This window comes from Aquila chrysaetos, chromosome 5, assembly GCF_900496995.4.
Source record: "Aquila chrysaetos chrysaetos chromosome 5, bAquChr1.4, whole genome shotgun sequence".
Classification (NCBI taxonomy): domain Eukaryota; kingdom Metazoa; phylum Chordata; class Aves; order Accipitriformes; family Accipitridae; genus Aquila; species Aquila chrysaetos.
In genome coordinates, this window is record NC_044008.1 from 40,951,766 (window position 1) to 40,971,008 (window position 19,243).

The 19,243-nt window shown below is 35.7% G+C and overlaps 1 protein-coding gene across 7 annotated transcripts in view; it reads left to right on the top strand.

Annotated features, from left to right (window-relative positions):
- SCAPER (S-phase cyclin A associated protein in the ER) overlaps nucleotides 1–19,243 on the top strand; it is a 170,930-nt gene that overhangs the window by 70,374 nt on the left and 81,313 nt on the right. For all 7 annotated transcript variants that reach the window (XM_030013421.2, XM_030013418.2, XM_030013419.2 and 4 more), the window contains 2 exons: nucleotides 8,429–8,565; nucleotides 13,391–13,456. In XM_030013421.2, the coding sequence (XP_029869281.1) occupies nucleotides 8,429–8,565; nucleotides 13,391–13,456 (203 nt within the window). The remainder of the gene's footprint in view (nucleotides 1–8,428; nucleotides 8,566–13,390; nucleotides 13,457–19,243) is intronic.

Here is a 19,243-nt window from a genome sequence, read left to right on the forward strand (position 1 = left end):
CCTGTGGTCCTTTCAGCACAGGAACTCTGGCTTTGTAATTCTGCTGTGCATACATTTGTCCTAGAAGAAGCTGTCATGAGCAATCATGTAATTATAAAGTTTAATCCGTGATGCAGTTTGCAGAAGGTCTCTCGGTACTCTATACATCTATTCTAGTTTTTTGTACTTTGTGGAGCAGTAGCTTCTTACCTTTAATATATTATAGTGTTGTTTTTCTTGGCAAAAATGTACATGATTAATTGTTTATTGGCTGTGTTTTTAATTGTGATAGATCATTGCCAACAGCTGCACCCTTCCTCCTTTTGGCTTAGATATCTTGAATGTTCACAGCCAGTAAGAAAAACTACTGCTGGCAGGGGCAACTGCACTCTCATTTGCCTCTTTCTCTTGCTTGCCCTTGCAGCCACATGATAATGTCAGTGCTGTCCAACTTTTTTCCCTAATCTGCAGAGTGATGCTTTCCATGTCCAGTATGCAGAATTCTCATTCTCGTGGAAGAAACAGCTTTACTTTGCCTTCTGTTCCCACATTTTGGAGTGACAAGTGGGAAAGGGAATGATACTAAAAATCCCAAGAAATATCTGAACCTACTATTAAGAATATTATTTGCTATTTATCTTAGTGTCAGGCTGTCGTATCATTGAATTTATGGACAAGCAAGGTGACTAAAAGTGCAGTTGGTATTAGCAGTAAAAATAGTATTTAGTTTGGACATGCTAAAATGCAGTATTAGTCCCTCATTTAAAAAACTTAATCTTAATTAAATAGAAGTAGTGAGGGAAAAACTACTTTTACAATGAAAGGTCAGTCTTCAGTTTTAAATGAATAATAAAAGGTTTTTAATGCTCTACATTCATCTTCTAAAGTACATTCTAGCATCGAAATGTGAATAATTAAAATCTTGATTTTGAGAAAATAATATTTGAATATTCATTACTTTATTTTTATAACCTGTTTCTTCACATAAGAAGCACTTATAATAACTCTTATTAATGGTAACAGGTAAATACGTTCCTTATTTTGAATCTTCACCATATTTTGGAGTGGATCATCACTTGTGGTATTATAACCATATTTGATCACAAACATTTGATGTCTTTATGATTAAGCATTAATGACCATTTGTTTCAAGCTGTGATTGGTTATAATGTTGAATATTGAGTTTTGCATTTGACTCAGTCTGCTTCGGCATCTGTTTTCCATATTAAATATTGTCCTAGGCTATGAGGAAAAAAATAAAATACTGAGGAGTTTTGTTGAAACGTAAAAATCATGAACAAATACTTCTGTGGTAAGATGATTTAGAATTGAACCTTAAAAACCTCTTCAAAATTTGGCAAATACATTCTTTAAGTGATTATATACAAGTAAGAAACTGTTATTTCTGACATTGGTAATAAATATCGAAAACATTTTTAAATTATTTTCTGCAGTTACAGGATACTGTTTATTTTGAAACAGGTAAAGATGTTAATCCAAAAGATATATGTAAGCTTCAGAATAGTTGCCTATTGATTTGCTAGAATATATTCCTTATGTACCTTACGTTTATACAAAATACTCAGATTGCTGTTGATTTTTTTTTTATTAAAATGGTAAATGAATAACAGCAATTATGATGTGATATAAGTTTACTACAAGTATTTCTTTATAATCTTCCTCATGCTTATTATTTTAATGCTGATACGAGAGGGCAAGTAAAAACAAGTGTTTGGAAGTTCTGAAGATCGAATTTAGACAAATAGCTAGAGTCAGTTATTTTTCAAGTTGCCTTGGTCTGCAGAATTGGGTTAGAAGACTTATAAGAATGCCTTTTCTTTCCAAACTTGGGGGATTCAAGGTTGGAAAGAATACAAAAATAATAAGAATAACCAGTCTTACGGTATTCTGGCACTTCTGCTTCAGTTCTGGCCAGAATCCAAAAATACAGAAAGGAATGAAAATGAAAAATAATAGAGAAAAAAAACCTATAAACTTTTCAGATTCCAAGAAGGTCATTTTGGCACAGTTTTTTGGGTGAAAGTCCAATAGCCGGAAGGGTTTTCCACTTATATGAATTGGTTAGTTTATACATAATGGAAACACAGCTAATTAAGCACTGTGTCACACTCTGTATAAAACAGACTATACATTGGAAAGGTCAGGCCTTTACATGCCTTTTGCTTAGACAGTAGGATTTCACTCCAGTGCTGCTTTGTTGGTAGCACAGGACCCTCCAGAGCTTATAGAAACGGCAGAAAATACTTGATATACTAGGTGATGATCCTGGCCACTCCTGCCAGCGACTGACTGGCTTCAGACCGGAGGATTTTCAGAGCTTTCCTTCCCAGGCTGTTACCACTAAATATTGGGAGGAATATTGTGCTTCACGAGAGCCAGCAAGGAGCAACGTGCACACAAGAGAACAGAGGATCTTAAGTTATGACTGCCCTACAGCAACAAATGCCAGGCTGTGATTTTCTTCTCAGCTTGAGCAAATACAGATGCTTTACTGCAATATTGTCCTACCTGTGCAATCTTGCCCCAGCAGAATTCATAAAAAGGCAACGCTTACTTAAAAAGAGAGGAAAGGGAAATAAGTATTTGTGTTAAGCTCACTCCTAATTTTAGAATGAGGAAATTTAGTTAGGAAGAATTCTGTTTGGCACACTTTACATCACGATTTAATAATGTTACTATAAATATTTGCTGAGTAGTGAAATGAATAGTAGCTAATATGTAATACAGAGAGCCAAAAGTGCCACAGTCAAAGAGATTGGGTAAGAAAATAATTTTGCCATTGTGTTCTGGTTTGATAAATACTTACATATCCAACGTTTCATCTGTCAAGCTCAGATACGTCGATGTTGTTGGTGTAATCAGGACATTAAATGGGGAGAGCTAGTCAAGAGTATTGGTCTTGTGAATGGGTATTGTGTGAAGAGGGTGTCCATTAGGAAATTTATTCTCCAGCTGTTGTATTTTATATAGATTACCAAGGTTCAGAATCCCATTTATGGTATGGTTTTCCTCCTCCAAACTCAAGTGGAGTGTACTCAACTGTATAGCATTTCAGTATTTTGTAGTATTTGCTACACTTCTGAGGGAAAAATTTTGCAATTATGTTTGTTCTGGAGTCTGAAAGTTTTACTTTATTTCAGAGAGTATTGATAGTAATGCTGTAATCCTTGCAATATAAACATGTCATGTAAGAAAAGGGGTGTAATTCATTGTATGGAGAAAAACTTGGTTATAAGTACATAGTCAACTAAAATTATCAACTTCAAAATATAAAATGAACTGGGTAGTTTTTCTGTTTCAGGCAGTTGAATGGGACTAGGCAATAACCAACAAGAACGTGACTTCATGGGTGACCTTATTAGTTTTAGCTATAATGGTTTTGGCAACTTGATTCCTCATGTAGTTTGTAGATGAGGCTCGTGTTGCATTTGGAAAGTTTCAGGATTCTCAGTGACTAAAAGAACAGTTGAGGGTGGAGGGACAAGAGAAGAAAAGCAAAGACATTTTTTGTAAATAATCTAATTTCTATCTTGTCTGCTTTGTGGTGGCTGCGGTTTTATATGTGCATTTAATGTTAGTTTATCACCTTGCTTGTAGATAGAAGTATCAAAACTTTTACGGGAAATTATTTTGATTGTTTTAAAAATTACTTTAGTGTTATATAAAAATTATTAGAGTTCTGTATAGCTATGTCAGATAACCAACGTGTCTATACAGAATGCCATCAAATATCAAATTGTATATATTTACCAGGTTACTTTTATGTCTCATAAGCTTTTTCAGCTAGATACAGTCTCCCTCTGAGAAACAGGTACAGTATACCTTGTGATTTTTGAAAATAACCTTTAGTTTTGGTGAATGCGTGTAAATAACACTGGAGAGAAATAGGAGTATTTCTACTCTAATGCATATGCATCACTGATCCATCACCATATGAGTACATATAGAGGAATATATACAGATGATCATGAAGAAATATATCAGCATTCAGTTCTTGTTTCCATATTTTGCAGCTGTGCATCACAATATATTACAGACTAACTGCTTTTTGTGGCACAGATTCTGCCATCTTCATGAAAGTTGATACTTTATTTTGTGACATAGTTGATCTCAGCTGTGCAACTTAGAGCATGAGTTATCAAGTATGAAAAATGATGGCAGAAATCTGATATGTAATGACCATCATAGCTGGTTCTATTTTAACCCTGAGATAAAAAGTAATCTGTTAGGACAAAACCAGCAAAATTGCTAAGTTATACATAAATCTTTAAAACAACGTTTTAGAGAAATTGTGCAGCTAAAACTGACGTTGCTGGTGTAGAAACTGAAACAGCAATGAACGTTTTTGGTAGGTGTGAGTACAGTTCTTAATAACAGAAGCTTTCCTTAGAAAAGAGCCTTTACTTAATAATGCTTTGCATTTATAATGGCCTAAATTCTCCAAAGACGTGGTGGTTCACTAATATCTGAGGGTTTGGGGTCAGAATGTCCTCAACATAGCGCAGAATCAGGCCAGTAATGTTCCTTCACGTTGTCATGAAAACAAACCCAGAATGCCTTTATGGAGAGGGTAAATTAGTCTCAGAAATTCCTTCTGCATTTAACATTTACTTATATAAAAATAATAATTAAAAAAAGTAAAAGGCTTTCAGGAGGAAGTGACTAGATTACCCAGTCATTCTGCATTACCTTTCTTAGAAACAAAAAAACCCTGAAATTGAATAGTTTCCTTATTGCTTAAATAAAAGCATTAAGAGGATGGCAAAAGTTTGCTTTCTAAACACTGCACTGGCTTCACTCACTTTCATACACTTATGGCAGTTACTTTTATGGTATGTTAACCTGCCCAACTAATGGTTGTGCAGGTAAAATTACTCATTAATTTAGTTAAAGGATTGGACATACTGTACTTCAGTGCAACTCAGTGGATTCAAAAACTTCTTTTTTGAGATAACTGGTAGGAGCTTAATAAAACACGGGAATAAATATTTTTACGCTGCTCTGAAGCATAATACAGCAGCAGCTATCTTCAGATGTGAGTTGTCATTCAACACCAAGCTATTAGTTATACTTGTTTCACACCTGAATGGTGTAGATCTGCCTACCGTGATAATCCTACGCTTTGATCTGTACCTTCAAAAAGTGATTGTTTTTCTGACATGAGGTATTACTACTCTAGTCTTACTTTAATGAGCTGTATGTATGAAGCCTGATATTAATCCAAACTGCCACATGTGAAAGCTGAGAACTCTGAGAAACATCGGTCACGAAGCTGCTTGAGTTCATATGAACAAAATGGTTTGTAACCATCCTGTGTGCTATTGACAGCAAGACCTTTTTTAGCCCTCACAGGCTGATAAATGAATGTGCTTGTTGAACCCTGTAGTTCTCTTTGAGTCATCTGCTAAGCCAGAGGTAAGATTAGGAAAGAGAGATGAGTGTCTGCTAAGGGGATACAAGGCTTTGTGTCTCTCGTTTCTGCCTAGCAGAAGTCTTGATAGCATGTTTGCAGTGGCTGTCATGCAGCAGGAAAGCAGCGGGCTGACTGCATCTGGCTGGAGATGTTCTGCCCCTTTTGTAAGGTGGTGTCCATTTCAAAGTGCAGCATTAACTTCATTTTGCTCTGCTGTCACTTTGAAGGATATAGTAAGTAGTCTGAAGATCTGATGAACCAAAAAACCAGTTTCACTGTTGAACAAAGATACAGAACTATAGTAATAGTCCTTGTTAGTTTTGTGTATTACCAGTGCTTCATCTCACTCATGAGACAGAGGTAAACTAATGGCAGATTACAGTGCTATGGTGTACTAGTTCAGTTTAGAAAGCAGGGATGTACATATCAAATCCTACTGAAATATTTTTTTTTTTTTTTTAATAACTGAGCATCCACAAAAGGTTAATTACCCTGAAACTTGGTAGCAAGGCAGGAGTAGTGTCATAGTCTGTTCTGAGGAAGTCCTTTCTTTTCTTAACACTGAAAAACTCAAAACCATCAGTTTCCTGTGAAGTTTCATTCAGCCTTATGACCAGGTTTCTGTTTATTAAAAGCAAGTTTAAGGGAAAAGCTATTTTTAAGTGGGTGTTGAGGGATACATCTCTCTGAGGAGACAAAAATGAACTGGGGTGTCATAACCCGCACTGGGATGGTTTATGTTCTATGCTACTGCAGATTGGTTAAGAACTAACTCATCAAAAACTGGGATATTTTGCTAGTCTTGTACTACTGAATCGTACTCAAAGGGGACAGCCTTTTGAGATACCTTAAGGAAGTTTTCTTTTACACGCTTCTTGTTAAAATTAAATGGATAATATTAAGGGCAGGGGGGGAAATACTTACAAAAGTTGTTACAGTTGTGTTACATATGGTTATGGCAGTATCCATGGTTTAAACAACTTGGACAATACATCAAGGAAAAAATGTTCAGGTGTAACTGGGAGTTACGCAGGGTAGGCGGTGTAGCAAAGTTAGTGTTACTTTTACAGTTTGCTTAGATTGTTATGCTTGATTTCTTATGTCTAATATTAAATCAGTATTCATTTTGCATTCATATGATTTAAGATAGAAATTTCAATTACTATTTTGACCAAATATATATTGCTAGGTTATATCAGGCAGCAGTGCTTTACAAAAACTAAATGGTCTTTTTCCAGGAAATTTCACAGTGATTTATTTTGTTTTCAACAAGCATAAGATTTTCCTGAATCAGTGAAAGAAAATATAGGTTGTTTTCTGGAAAATACTATCTATAAATTTTTTAACTCTTCACCTTTTACTTTGAATTTTGAGGATACTTACCAAGGAAGGAATAACCACATCTGATTGTGGCACTAATGATTTTCAAAGATAAATTATCCTAATAAGCAATGGTGACCTATACTTAATAATGTGTTCTGTATTCTGTAAGAATAAAAATATAAGCCTCAGTATATTAAAAATGGGGTAAATATATTCTAATAAATGGCATTGAAGTAGTTGTTTGTTGTTATTTGTAAAAATGAACAGTTGGCTGCTGTAGCCCAGTAGTACAAGCAGTCATAACGCAGTATGGACATACGGTGTCCACTTGTTGCTTTGAGGTGTTTGTGTGAGAGATTTCGATAGTGTGAATGTGTCTGTTAGTCTTTTATTATTGTAGAAGGGCATTGCAGTATCATGCAGAACATCAGGTTACACATTTTTTTAACCAAAGTAGACTAATTGTGGGCATTGTAGTGGTTTAAGCGGGTTGCTTTTAAAATTGTGTTGATTAAACTTGTTTAAGTTTCTTGCACTGGCAAGGGTCTGAAGTACATTGATAGTTCAGAAGAGGTGAAATTCAGTAATGCACATTTAAATTGAAAATTAAGTTTAGAAAGGGGCACTTGGGTAGAAATCCTTCTTGGTTGTTGAAATCTAACTTGCTGCGTAGAGTACTTTGAGTAAATTTCTAACTTGAGGAACTCAGGAAAAATAAGGTACTCAACAGTTTAGCAGCTGGGAGGGGTTGGGAGGGTTTGTTTGGTTCTGTTTTTTTGGGGGGGGGTTGTTTGCATGTATATAGTTTCTGGGTAGTCTGTTGGTCATGGGAATTGTTACAAGCACCTACATGTCCATTCATGGATAGCATAGGTCAATCAAAATTGAGAACAGCTTTAGAGGAATAGCTTTGTTGGTTATTCATCTCTAAATGATAAATATTTATTTTAAATGTAGACCTTGAACTGTGTTGTGGTAGTCTATACTTTCACTGAAAGTACCTCTGAGGAAACAGGAAATTTTTTGTAACATTTAAAAAAAAAATCTTTAAAAAGCGTTTATTTAAAATCACATTGTAATTGCGTTAACTTTTTTTGCATGCCATTATATAAAAACTGTACTATTTCATAAAGTGTTTCATCTGTGAACAACTGAGTTTTTACCAGTATTTTACTTAAATGCAAATTTGTTAATGTGAGAGGAGAAGTAATATTCCCATCAATAAATGGTAGCATTTTAAGTAGTGAATAGATTCGATGTATTTTAACTAAAGTTAAGACAAGTTTAGATTTTCATGAAGAGTTAAAATCATAAACCAGAATTAGTTCATTTAATATAATGAGTTGTGTTGGTAGGGCAGGGCATTGGTTTCATATGGCTGTAAAAGGCAGCTTGGAGAAGAGAGAGGATGTCAGCTTGGAGTTCATACTTGTTAAGTAACAGTTTCTTGAAAATTAGGGACAACATTTATTCTCCTTTACTTCTCTCAATAATTATTCTCCCTTATTACGAAATACCCATCATGTGTTCTCTCCAGTGTGAAATAATCTCTTTCCCAAAATTTATTTTAAATTTTTTTCTTAATTTTCTTAACCTTTTGTTAAATATTTACCACTGTTGCCTCCTGGGAAGATAATCTATAGTCTCCATCACATGCTGTAAGATTAAATATTATTTCAATATTTTCTGCAGGAGCACCTGTCATTAAAGAAGTACATTGTGGATATTGTGATTGAGAGTTCTGTTCCTGTGGAACCATTAAAAGATGGAGAGGAGAAACAAAAAACTAAAAAGAAAGCCAAAAAGCTAAAGGCACGGATGAACTCCAGGTAGTACAAATTTCTTCTTAATTATTTTCTTTAAGTTTTGTTCTAAACTTTACCTTTTGTCCTTTAATATGAGTGCAGTGGAAGGCTGAAAAAAAAATTTTAAATTATTTGCTTTGGGAGTGTCTTGAAAATAATACTGATGAGCCTAATTTATGGCCACTTTCTCTGATTGAGAAAGAAAACTGAGTATCGATCTGGAGCCCTTGGTTTCACCTGTTAAGAGCTTTTCTCATAATTGGATGCCAGTGCCCTGCCAAAACTGTAGCCTCTTCTAGCATACAATAGCATGTTTAAATTTGTGTAAACCATGCCTATTTTTCTTTCTAGCTATTGATTTTTAAATGAAATATCAAAGAAAATCAATAGTAATCAACAAATAGAAGTCAGCCTGCTGTAGTGTCAAATCCCATGACTAAATTTAATCATTTTTTGTTGCCTGTCACAACAAAAAGAAAGTTAAAAATATCTTTAAATGGAAAGTGAGTTGTCAGACCTGCAATTTGTTATTAGTCTAAAAAGTGACATCTGCAAATCAGTGTGATATGCAGGACATCATTATATCATGAACTGGCAGTGTCAGTCTTTATAGCTGAATAGTCCCCAGCTAAGGTTAATACTTAACTGAAGATGGTAACCTATTTTTGCATTTATCTCTAAAAATACTTCTCGGAAGGTTACGTATTTTCTCTGTCTTGTTTTTAAGCAAGAAGTTTTACAAATAAGAGGAAAACACCTGAATGGATTTTTAGAGCTACAGTAAAAATGAGGTGTTGTATTAACTCATTAGTGCTAATAATGGCACATTAGTCTTCAAAAACACAATACTTTTACAATGTATTACTGTTTCTGATTGTTGTCTTCTTTGGATGAGCAAATCCACTATCTGAACACCACATCGGAACACACTGTTGAAACTGGGTAACGTATTCTTCCAGGTTTCTGATTGCTCAAGGTGCAGTTATTCATGTTACCTGTTGATCTAATGCAGTTATTGGGTCCAATTTTAATTCTTTCTCAAGAGCTGCTTCTGTTGAATTTAGTCAAAGATTTGTCAGACCTAGGAATACAAGCTCTAATAATAATTTGTTATTGGCACTGATAGTTGAAAAACTTTTTCAGAACATTTCGAATTCTTACGTGTCAGACTGCTGGGTGAGTCAGCATATTCATCATAAAAAATTATAATTAAAACAGTAATAAAGGGGCATCATTTTACAAAGGTGATATACTGTTGAAAAATACAGTGAAAGTTTCAAAATCTAAGAGGAGTTACATTCGCAGACATGAAATTAATGTTCATTACGCTTGTTTTTGGTTCTAAAGGGTGACTAAACTTTTCAATGGGATACTATCCTTGAAGATAACTGAGAGTTAAATTGAAGATTTCACCATGAGTTGTCTAATGTTAACACAAAAGACTTACTAATAAAAATGTCCAGTAGCGATATGAAGGAAAGATTGTTCCATGGAATTTCAAACAAAAAATTGATGAGGAAAAAAAAAAATCCATTTGGGAAATTAATTTTAGCCATGCAAGTCTTGCCAGTCTTCTGCAGTTACTGTAATTGACACTTGAGTAATAGTAATAGGCATAGTAATGACAAATACTGCCTGGATGTTTCTGCATGTAAGCTTATTACTGGTGAGGTGAGGAGGTTTTCCATGTTCAGAAAATGGAAGAGGATTATCTTAAGTTATGTGGCTAAAGCAATTAAAGCAATAACCTCTGAATTACAAAATGAAATACTAAATTAAATAATTTAGGTAATGTCTAATATGTTTCCGCCCAACAATCTGGACAGTACTACCACCAGATGGCTGGGAGTTTACTGCTCAAAATAACTACAGATTTAGGGGGATTATATAGTTAAAGTACATAATAGTTAATTTATTGAGGATTGTTTGAAGGTGAAGAGTATTTGATATCGATAATTCACATAGTTTCACAGGGGTTAGATTATCTACAAACCATGTTTTAGTACATATTTGCAACTATTCCTTTTCTCTAGAAAAAGAAAGTTATAACAAACCCCCTTATACCTCAAAACTTGAAATTATACATTCATTTCAGTTTCTAGGAAGCTGTGATATTTTAAACTTGGGGGGGAAAAAAAAAAAGTAACTGCATCCAAATAGATTCCCGTTGCTCTCCTGAGTTTCTAGATCTTAAATCACTATTACAATACCAAAGCAATGAAGGGCAAAGGTGAATGAGTGGACAAATTGTGATCAACAGGTTATCAGATATGTTGAGAAGTTTTGTTAGCCTTATTAATTATAACCCTAAGCCATTAAACTGGTGCTATAGTAACAACTGATACATAGCTAAGTAAATTATCTCAGGTTAACATGTATGTGCTGCTAGCAGAAGAATACTTTGGTACCTGCATGGCAAAAGAAGGCTTGATGAAAGGTAACCTCAAGCAATAGAGGTGTAGTTACAAGCTAGGAAGTATATACAGTTGAGATGCGTTTTGCAATGGATTTAAAGCACTCCAGTCATGTTCATTTAGTAACAGATGTTTTAGGTGATGACTCATGTTTGACTGACTTGTCTGTACAAAACTCAAAGCTGAAATGTGTTGTTTCTGGCTAAGAGGCAGGAAAGAAGGCAAAAGGTTAATAAAGGAATCTCACCTTCATGTTTAATACTAAATTCAGTTGTGATTAATAGCTTTATTAATGATCCACAAATCAGAGCTAGCGGTAATGTAACAGTATTTGCATGTAGTGTAAGTTGTATATGTTAAGCAAGCCAAGGGAAAACTTGAGTAGCTTTGGAAAGCTTGATCCACTTGGGTGAACAGAAGATATAAAGAAACGTTTATTATATGTATCTGGGAGAAATAATAGGAATTAAATCTTTACTAAATAATTTTTTTTGCAGTGCAGCAATGAAACACATTTCCCACTGGAAGCCATTGTCAAAATCTTAGATTTGAAAAAAATAATTGGACATTTGTAATGTTGGCAAGAATGTCAACTGATAGCAGTTAGTATTTAGAACACCTTGAAAATTAATAGCAAACACTCTTTTTATGGGTGGAAGTTGTCCTGAGGCAGATTTTTTTTTTTATCTGCTTTTCTGTCCTGAGGGGCTTTTGGCACTTTCCTCTGGGGCTTGTTATGGGTGCGCTTGGTAGAGACAGATGGATCACATATCTAATCACACATTTAGTCCCAGGTGTCAGTTAAGTTTCCTTCAGGTGTGTGTAGAGGTTTTTTTGAAGAATTTTCCAAGCCATGAATGATGATGTCCCTTGTTCATCTGAGAACACAACCTCAAGCGGCTTGAACAGCGGATCTCCCTGAAGTCCCTAGAGATCCATGTTGCATCTGTGAAGTCTTCATTTCAGAATAATAATCGAAAGAGCAATTTTAATGGATCAAGTTTTTAAGGGCTAAATGCTTTTACTGCCTGCTGGATGTTTCTTCATCACAGGGTGCTCTCTCTGAGAATTGAATTTTTCTGCATCACTGTAGTGTCTGGATTAGTTTTACTTTGTGTATGTATGTTGGTAATCCTGTAACCTTTTTTAACGCTGTGAATCCAGTTTTGGTTGCTGAGTTGGTCATGATTTTCACCTGTTGGCACAGGCTGGCTGGAGTCAAAACAAGCAATGGAAAAAAGTTGTCTCCCTCTTCCTACTTTTTGGCATATGGCCAGCATAAATAATACTTTTAAGGGACTAAAGAGGTTTGTGTTTCTGTTTCCAGCAGTAAAACAGTCATTCATGGAGGTATTTACTTCTATGCTGTATGCCTAACAAGGTTCATTATGTTACAATACAGCCATTAGTTACACAAAAAATACTCCTGTACCTGAAAATATAAAAATTATTTATATGTTAATTATAATCTCTGTGATGTAGTGATCTTCTGATCTGTATAATGTCTAAATTACTAATATTTTCATTAGATGAATGTCATAATTTTATAATAAGCAGTAGGTTACTGCCATTGTTGTATACACAACTCGTACCATTTTCTACCATTTGGAAAGTCAACTTAAATACAGCATTTGTGTACTGATGTTATTCTAAAGTAGTAATATTAATCATAAATTGTTAATGGCCAATAGTTAAGCATCATGTCGTGGTTTAACCCCAGCTGGCAACTAAGCCCTGTACAGCTGCTTGCTCATCCCCCTGCGGTGGGAAGTAGGGGGAGAATCGGAAGGGTAAAATGAGAAAACTCATGGGTTGAGATAAAGACAGTTTAATAGGTAAAGCAAAAGCCACACTCACAAACAAAGCAAAACAAGGAATTCATTCGCTACTTCCCATTGGCAGGCACGTGTTCAGCCGTCTCCAAGAAAGCAGGGCTCCATCACGTGTAATGGTTACTTGGGAAGATAAATGCCATAACTCCGAATGTCCCTCCCTTCGTCCATCCCCCAGCTTTATATGCTGAGCATGACGTCATATGGTATGGAATATCCTTTTGGTCAGTTGGGCTCAGCTATCCTGGCTGTGTCCCCTCCCAACTTCTCGTGCCTACTCACTGGTGGGGCGGTATGAGAAGCAGAAAAGGCCTTGAATCCGTGTAAGCACTGCTCAGCAATAAATAAAACATCCCTGAATTATCAACACTGTTTCCAGCACAAATACAAAACATAGTCCCATACCAGCTACTATGAAGAGAATTAACTCTATCCCAGCCAAAACCAGCACATATCAGTATGGATTATGACAGGGCAGAATTGATGGAAATGCTGTGTGTTACTATGAAATAGAAAAAACCCAAAGGTTAGAATTATCTCACTCGTATTACATACTGTACACTTAAGACAATAGTCAATAATAATGAATATTTTCTCCTCCAGGGCAAAGGAATATGAGAGTTTGATGGAAGCAAAAAATGCTGTCTCTGATTCCCCATTTAAAGCCAAGTAAGCATTTAACTTTATATATTTTAGACATACACTTTTTTTCCCCCCTGTCTGTGGCAGAATTGCTTCTGAAACTTCCAGTGGAACAGGTGTGGTAAGATTCCCACTCAATATGGGGCATATTGCCATCTTGAATTACATATGGGTTTCTAATACAAAAGATCAGACCTTACAAATGCAATTTTTTGGAAGGCACTGTATATCTTAAACCATGTAAGATGAAATAGCAAAGAGAATGTATGCTCATCCTTTTCTTACCTGGAAGCAAGAAGGTTCCTGCTTTTTACTTCCAAGACTGGTGGTGAAAAATCAGCACTGGAATTCTGGGACTGAAAATCTTATGTTTGGCTTCCATTTGGTCTGAAACAAAGGTCCCTATAGTGAAAGCACAGATATTTTAATGCACAGATGTCTTAATCTGGCATTGAGCTTTCTAAAGAATAGACCTTTTTATTTTCTAGGTTAAGGCACACATGAAAACAGTTGGATGGTACAATTAAAACAAGACCTATTTTCACTGACAAATTCCTCATCCTTAGTTTGAAACTGAAAATTGCTCAGCTTTTGCTTTCAAATTCCATTGAAACTGGTTGGCAAAAGATGCAGAATATTTGGATTTCCAAAAAGCTTTTGATGAGGTCTATCACCAAAGATTTTAAAAGAAACTATATAGCTGTAGCATAAGTGGAAATAAGTTAAAAAATTGAAAAGAAGTGGAGTATATGATCAGTCCTTGCAGAACAGGGAGGTTACCAGTGGAGTTCTGCAGTCCTGTGATGTTCAACGTATTCACAAGTGACTTGGAAAAAGAGGGCAAGCAGTGAGGTGACACAGTTTGATGATGATAATGATGATGAAAAGATATTCTGGATAGTAGGGACAAGAGCTGATACTGAATGATAATTTTGGAGAGAGTGACTGACTCAGCAGTAAAATGGCAGGCAGGTGAAATTCAGTGTATATTAAGTGCTACAAAATGGAGGGGGAAGGCGGAACTCAATTATATCTTCACATACAAAGTGTGGGCTTTGAACTTACAGAAGTGGTAGATGGTTCCAAGAAAATACCAGCTCAGTACTCTTAGCAGTTAAAGGAAATCCTTTGTTAAAATTATTTAGAAAGGAACAAAAACAGAACAAAGAATGTCATTATGTACAAATGCCTGGATCATCTACGTCTTTTGAATACTGTGTGCAGTTCTGGTTCTTCATCTCAGAAACTATATGCTAGAATTGTTAAAGGTTCAGAGAAGGCAGGAAAGGAAATCAGTAATAATTTCTGGTATAACTTCTGTATTAGGGATTAAGTAAACTAGTACTTCTCATTCTGGAGAAAAATGTGGTAATAGGAGGAATTTTTAATGGGGATATGTTACAGAGATCTGTAAGGTCATAAATGGCATGGAAAAAATGGATGTTGATTGTTTGCTGTCCTTCCTGGTACCAGAATGAGGGAGCATAGAATGAAGATGGGGCCAGCTTCAAAAGAAACCAAAGACAATGGTTGTAGTGTGCAATTCAATGTATGGAACTCATTGGCAAAAACCACACAGATGCTAACAGTTTACCTGCATTACTGCAGTTCTAGCAAACTACATCCAGCCCAAGAAACTCCTAAGCTGAAAATGGGGAAAGAAACAGATTAGTGAAGAGGATTATGCATGCTTGCCCTGTTCTTAATTTTCCTGAGACATCCATTTACAGTTTGCTGTTAAACAGGATAGTGGGCAGATGGTATGCCTTTCTTAGAGTTGTGCTCATGAAGTCTGTAGCAGGTTAGTCAAGAGGCTGTGGTGTCTCAACAGTTGGATTCAAAAACCTTCATCCTAAAATTGCGACGACTTTCCAGATTGGGGATATTTGACTTCAGACTGAGGTAATAACCTGTACCAGATCCTGTATGTTTTGTGGTTGCTTCCATCACTCATAAATTGCTGTTACACTTGAAGGTAGCATTTTTCAGAAGTTACTGTTGGTTAAGATGTTCAGATCCTTGCTGTTAGGCTACCTTGGTTGTATATCCAACTAGCTTGTATGCAGTATCTTTTATGTAGTCTTTTCAATAGTTTGAAAACCTGCTGCTGAATCGTGGTGTGTATTTTAAAATTATAAAAATCCATCGCTGGGGTTTGACATAAGGAAATGAAACATCTCCACCAGATGGCACACCTGCATAAACACATTGGGGAAGAAGGTTCTGTTGGCTTCATTTCTTAATAATCAGCACTTCAATTTTCAAGATTAATTTCATGGCAGATCAAGACTTCTAGATTTGTAGCTTCTGTGCTTTGCTTTTCTTTGCTATCAGAAAATAAAAAATCAGGGTCTCATTGTCAGAAGGTAGAAATGCATGCGTTTGAGTGACTGAAAATACTGATAAGCTGTAGTCCTTCCACTTTAGTTTCTTTCTGACTTCTTCTTATTAGTGATGTACTTTGGTCAGTTGCATCTCAATTGCAGTGCGACAGAAACTCAGATTTTTTTTGGTAATCTCCTGACTGATCCTGAATTTACAGTTTCCATTTCTCTCTACTTACTGAAATGCTAGTGTGCTTTCAGGCAGAATTTTCTGTTCCAACTGCTTTCATCTTTTCCTCCTTCATTGCCTCTGTTAGGGCTGTGCCCTTTTAGATGTGAACTAGTGCGATGGCCACTGTGTAGCTCACTTTCATCACAGATCTGGGAGTTTCCTTTTGCAGTCTTCATGTAGAAACCTAGTGATCTGGCAGATGCTTACCTCTAAAGTTTTAAAACAGTTTCAGATATCATAGGTATTGTCACTTCCAAAATTACACAATTTTTACCTGTCATGAGGGTTCAAATGTTTGCGAGCTTCTTTGAAATCAAGGGGGTAACAATGGGAGCTCAAGTCTGAACTGACTTTTTAAGGAGGAGAAGACTGTCTGTGAGTCAACCTGAAGCCCATTTATTTCTATTAAAATTTGTTTATTTTACACAGTACATAATACAAAATGGAAGAAGGATAGGGAAGGGTAGTTCCCTTTCTGCAAGGGAAGTGATGAGAGGGCAAGAAATTTCATGAGGCAAGAGTTTTAGCCCAGACCATATCTGTTTACATAGAGAAACATCCTCTTAATATAGGAAAAATTAATAGGAAAACACCTTTTAACAGAACTAGGTATAGGATCCTACTTAATCAAGAACAGTAGGAAGAAGAATCGGCTGAAAGAAACAAACAGTAGTAGATCTCCACTGAAACATTATTACATTAACAAGCTATGAAAATAGTTAGACTATTGCCTTTTTAGCCAGAACACAGTGTACTGTACTATGAGCTAATATTAACTGCTACTGTACCTGGCTGAGGGAGAGCAAACTCTTGCCAATACTAGGAGTCTTAACAGCTTTCAGGAGATTTGTTGAGAAAAGTCATATCACAGAATGAAGGGGGTAAAAACTCTGAGAGTGCTAAATGTGTTCTTTGTGTCAAAACAAATGCCAATATTTTTTGTTTATCTCAGAGGAAGGTTTGATGTATTCAAATTGGAGTGGAAGTGTACTAATGAACAGAAAATACTTTTTAACTTAGTGGGCTGTGGAATTTAAAAATGAAAAAGTTTTCTTTTTAAATTCCATTTAAAATGTGACACAATTGGTAGGTGTGTTTATTTGCTTAACCGAACCAAATGTGTTTTAGAATGAAATGATTAAATATAACTTTCTTTTATGCTTCCTTGCTTATGCCACATTTCTTTACTCACTTCTCGCCCCCCAAATTGATTGTGTCTTTGCAAACAACTAAAACCATTTATGGAATGCAATTTCTTATCTGATTTTAGTTCTTAGTCATGTTGTCAGTTGTTGCAGAAGAAAGACAGAACCCAGAATTAGTCTTTGGCAGGTAAAAAGCCTTTTTAGATCACCTTTAAGATTAAGCCACCTTGATATTATGAGACCACTGATTTCCTGCTGCAGCTGATAGACTGTTTCAGTAGTTCTTATTAGTTTAAGGTTTGCAGATTTATAAAGCCTTTTACACTAAGGAAGCACCAATCCAAGTGCTTTTGAAGCTTCGCATTGGTAAAACACTAATATCAATAAGCAGACAGAGTTTATCCTGCTTTGATAGACGTGGTATGTATACCTTTTTCAGTTTCAGAGTACTGAATCTGATTCCTGAATGGGATTGTAAACACTGGTAAGTAGTTCTTTTTTAGAAACAAGTGTTTTAGAAGATGTCTGGAACAGATTATTTTTTTTTTTTTTTCCTTTTTAGGCTCTATTAAAAAAGTTGTGTCCCTTAATGAGGGGCAGAGGGGATAATTCCAAATACTGCCTTATTTAGTAGGTATTTTGCTCTCTGAACTATTTAATGTGGCAAGAGGGGCTTTCAAGGAAAAGGACTATGGATATTCTCACCTGGGAGCACCCAGTCAGTTGCTCCTGACCTCTCTCTACTATGCATTAACTGGTTGGTCACTGGTGGCACTTAGGTAATTTTATAAATGCTGATGGACTCTCGATGGATTTGTAGTATTAATTCATATTCTCTGGGAACTGATCTGAATGTAATTATTTAGTGTCTAGTCTGTTAAGTTAGCCTGTCAAAAGATGTGTTGGTGATGGCTCTTTCTGTTTGCAGCATTCTCAGGTGTCCATCAGAGCACATTGGTAAAAGGGAAGGAAAATGTTTTCACAATGTTAGTGTGTTATTTACATCTATTTAGTATCTTCTAATCCAAAGGCCATATATTTCAGTGTTGAGGCAATCTGCAGGTAGTAAAGTGTAATTGTCATCCTTTAATACAAGCAGGGAAACTAAGGTAATAAAAGATTGTCACATGCCTAAAGGGAGTTAGCAGGATTGCAGGGAAAAAAAAATTAACCCCTAATCTAATACTCTAGCCAGTCTTTCCTCATGCAAGAAGGAATTGGTTTTTTTTAACTTTTTTTTTTTTTTTCTTACACTTTTTTTTAAACTATGTAAAGGGACACATCAGATAGTATGGAAATGGGAACCACTATTATCCTGAAAAAGGACTGCAGCACAAAAAGATGAGAGTTAGGAAATGAAAAATTATTTCCTGTAAGAGTCTGCTGGAGAAAAGATGGGAAAGTAGTGTGAAGTTTGTTCTCGCAGAGGCCCAAAGCTAAATGCCTTTAACAATACAGTTCTTTCTTACTTTCATTATGGTATATCAGTGCATTCACAAGATAAACTTACCTTGTAGGTTTTCTTCATGTAGTAGGCTAGGGTCCAGTTAGGCCAGTTATAAGATACTATACCAAAATACTGATTACTGGTAAAAAAAAATCAGATAATCTCTGAAGCTGGAAGTATTTGTGCAAAATTTAGTTTCCAAACAGCTGTGTGAACTATAGAAGAGCCGAAGTGTAAATAAAATAAAATTCAATTAAACTTTAAAAAAAGATAAATACCTGCTTTATGATTGGATGGATGGTAGATTTCATCTTCAGAGAATTGCTAGAGCACTTATACGAATTCAAATAAATAAATTCAGAGAATGATCTTCATAGGAATTTTTCATCGTTCTTCAGATAGCTTCCATTTCAAAAACTAAAGAAGGTGTGTGAAACTGTCTAGCAGTATTTGGGACTACGTCAAGATGTAGAATGGTGTTTTCCATTGCGTACCTAGAGCGATCGGAGTGTGCCACATGTGCTACCGTGTATATTAATTTTACTGCGGGGGGTCAAACTGCAGGCGGTACAGAATAGTGCAGGGGCTGTACGTTGCTTTAAGAGGATACAGCATAACTCCGTTTTGGGCTGGGCAGGAACTGTCACAGGCTTTCTCAGTTCTCTC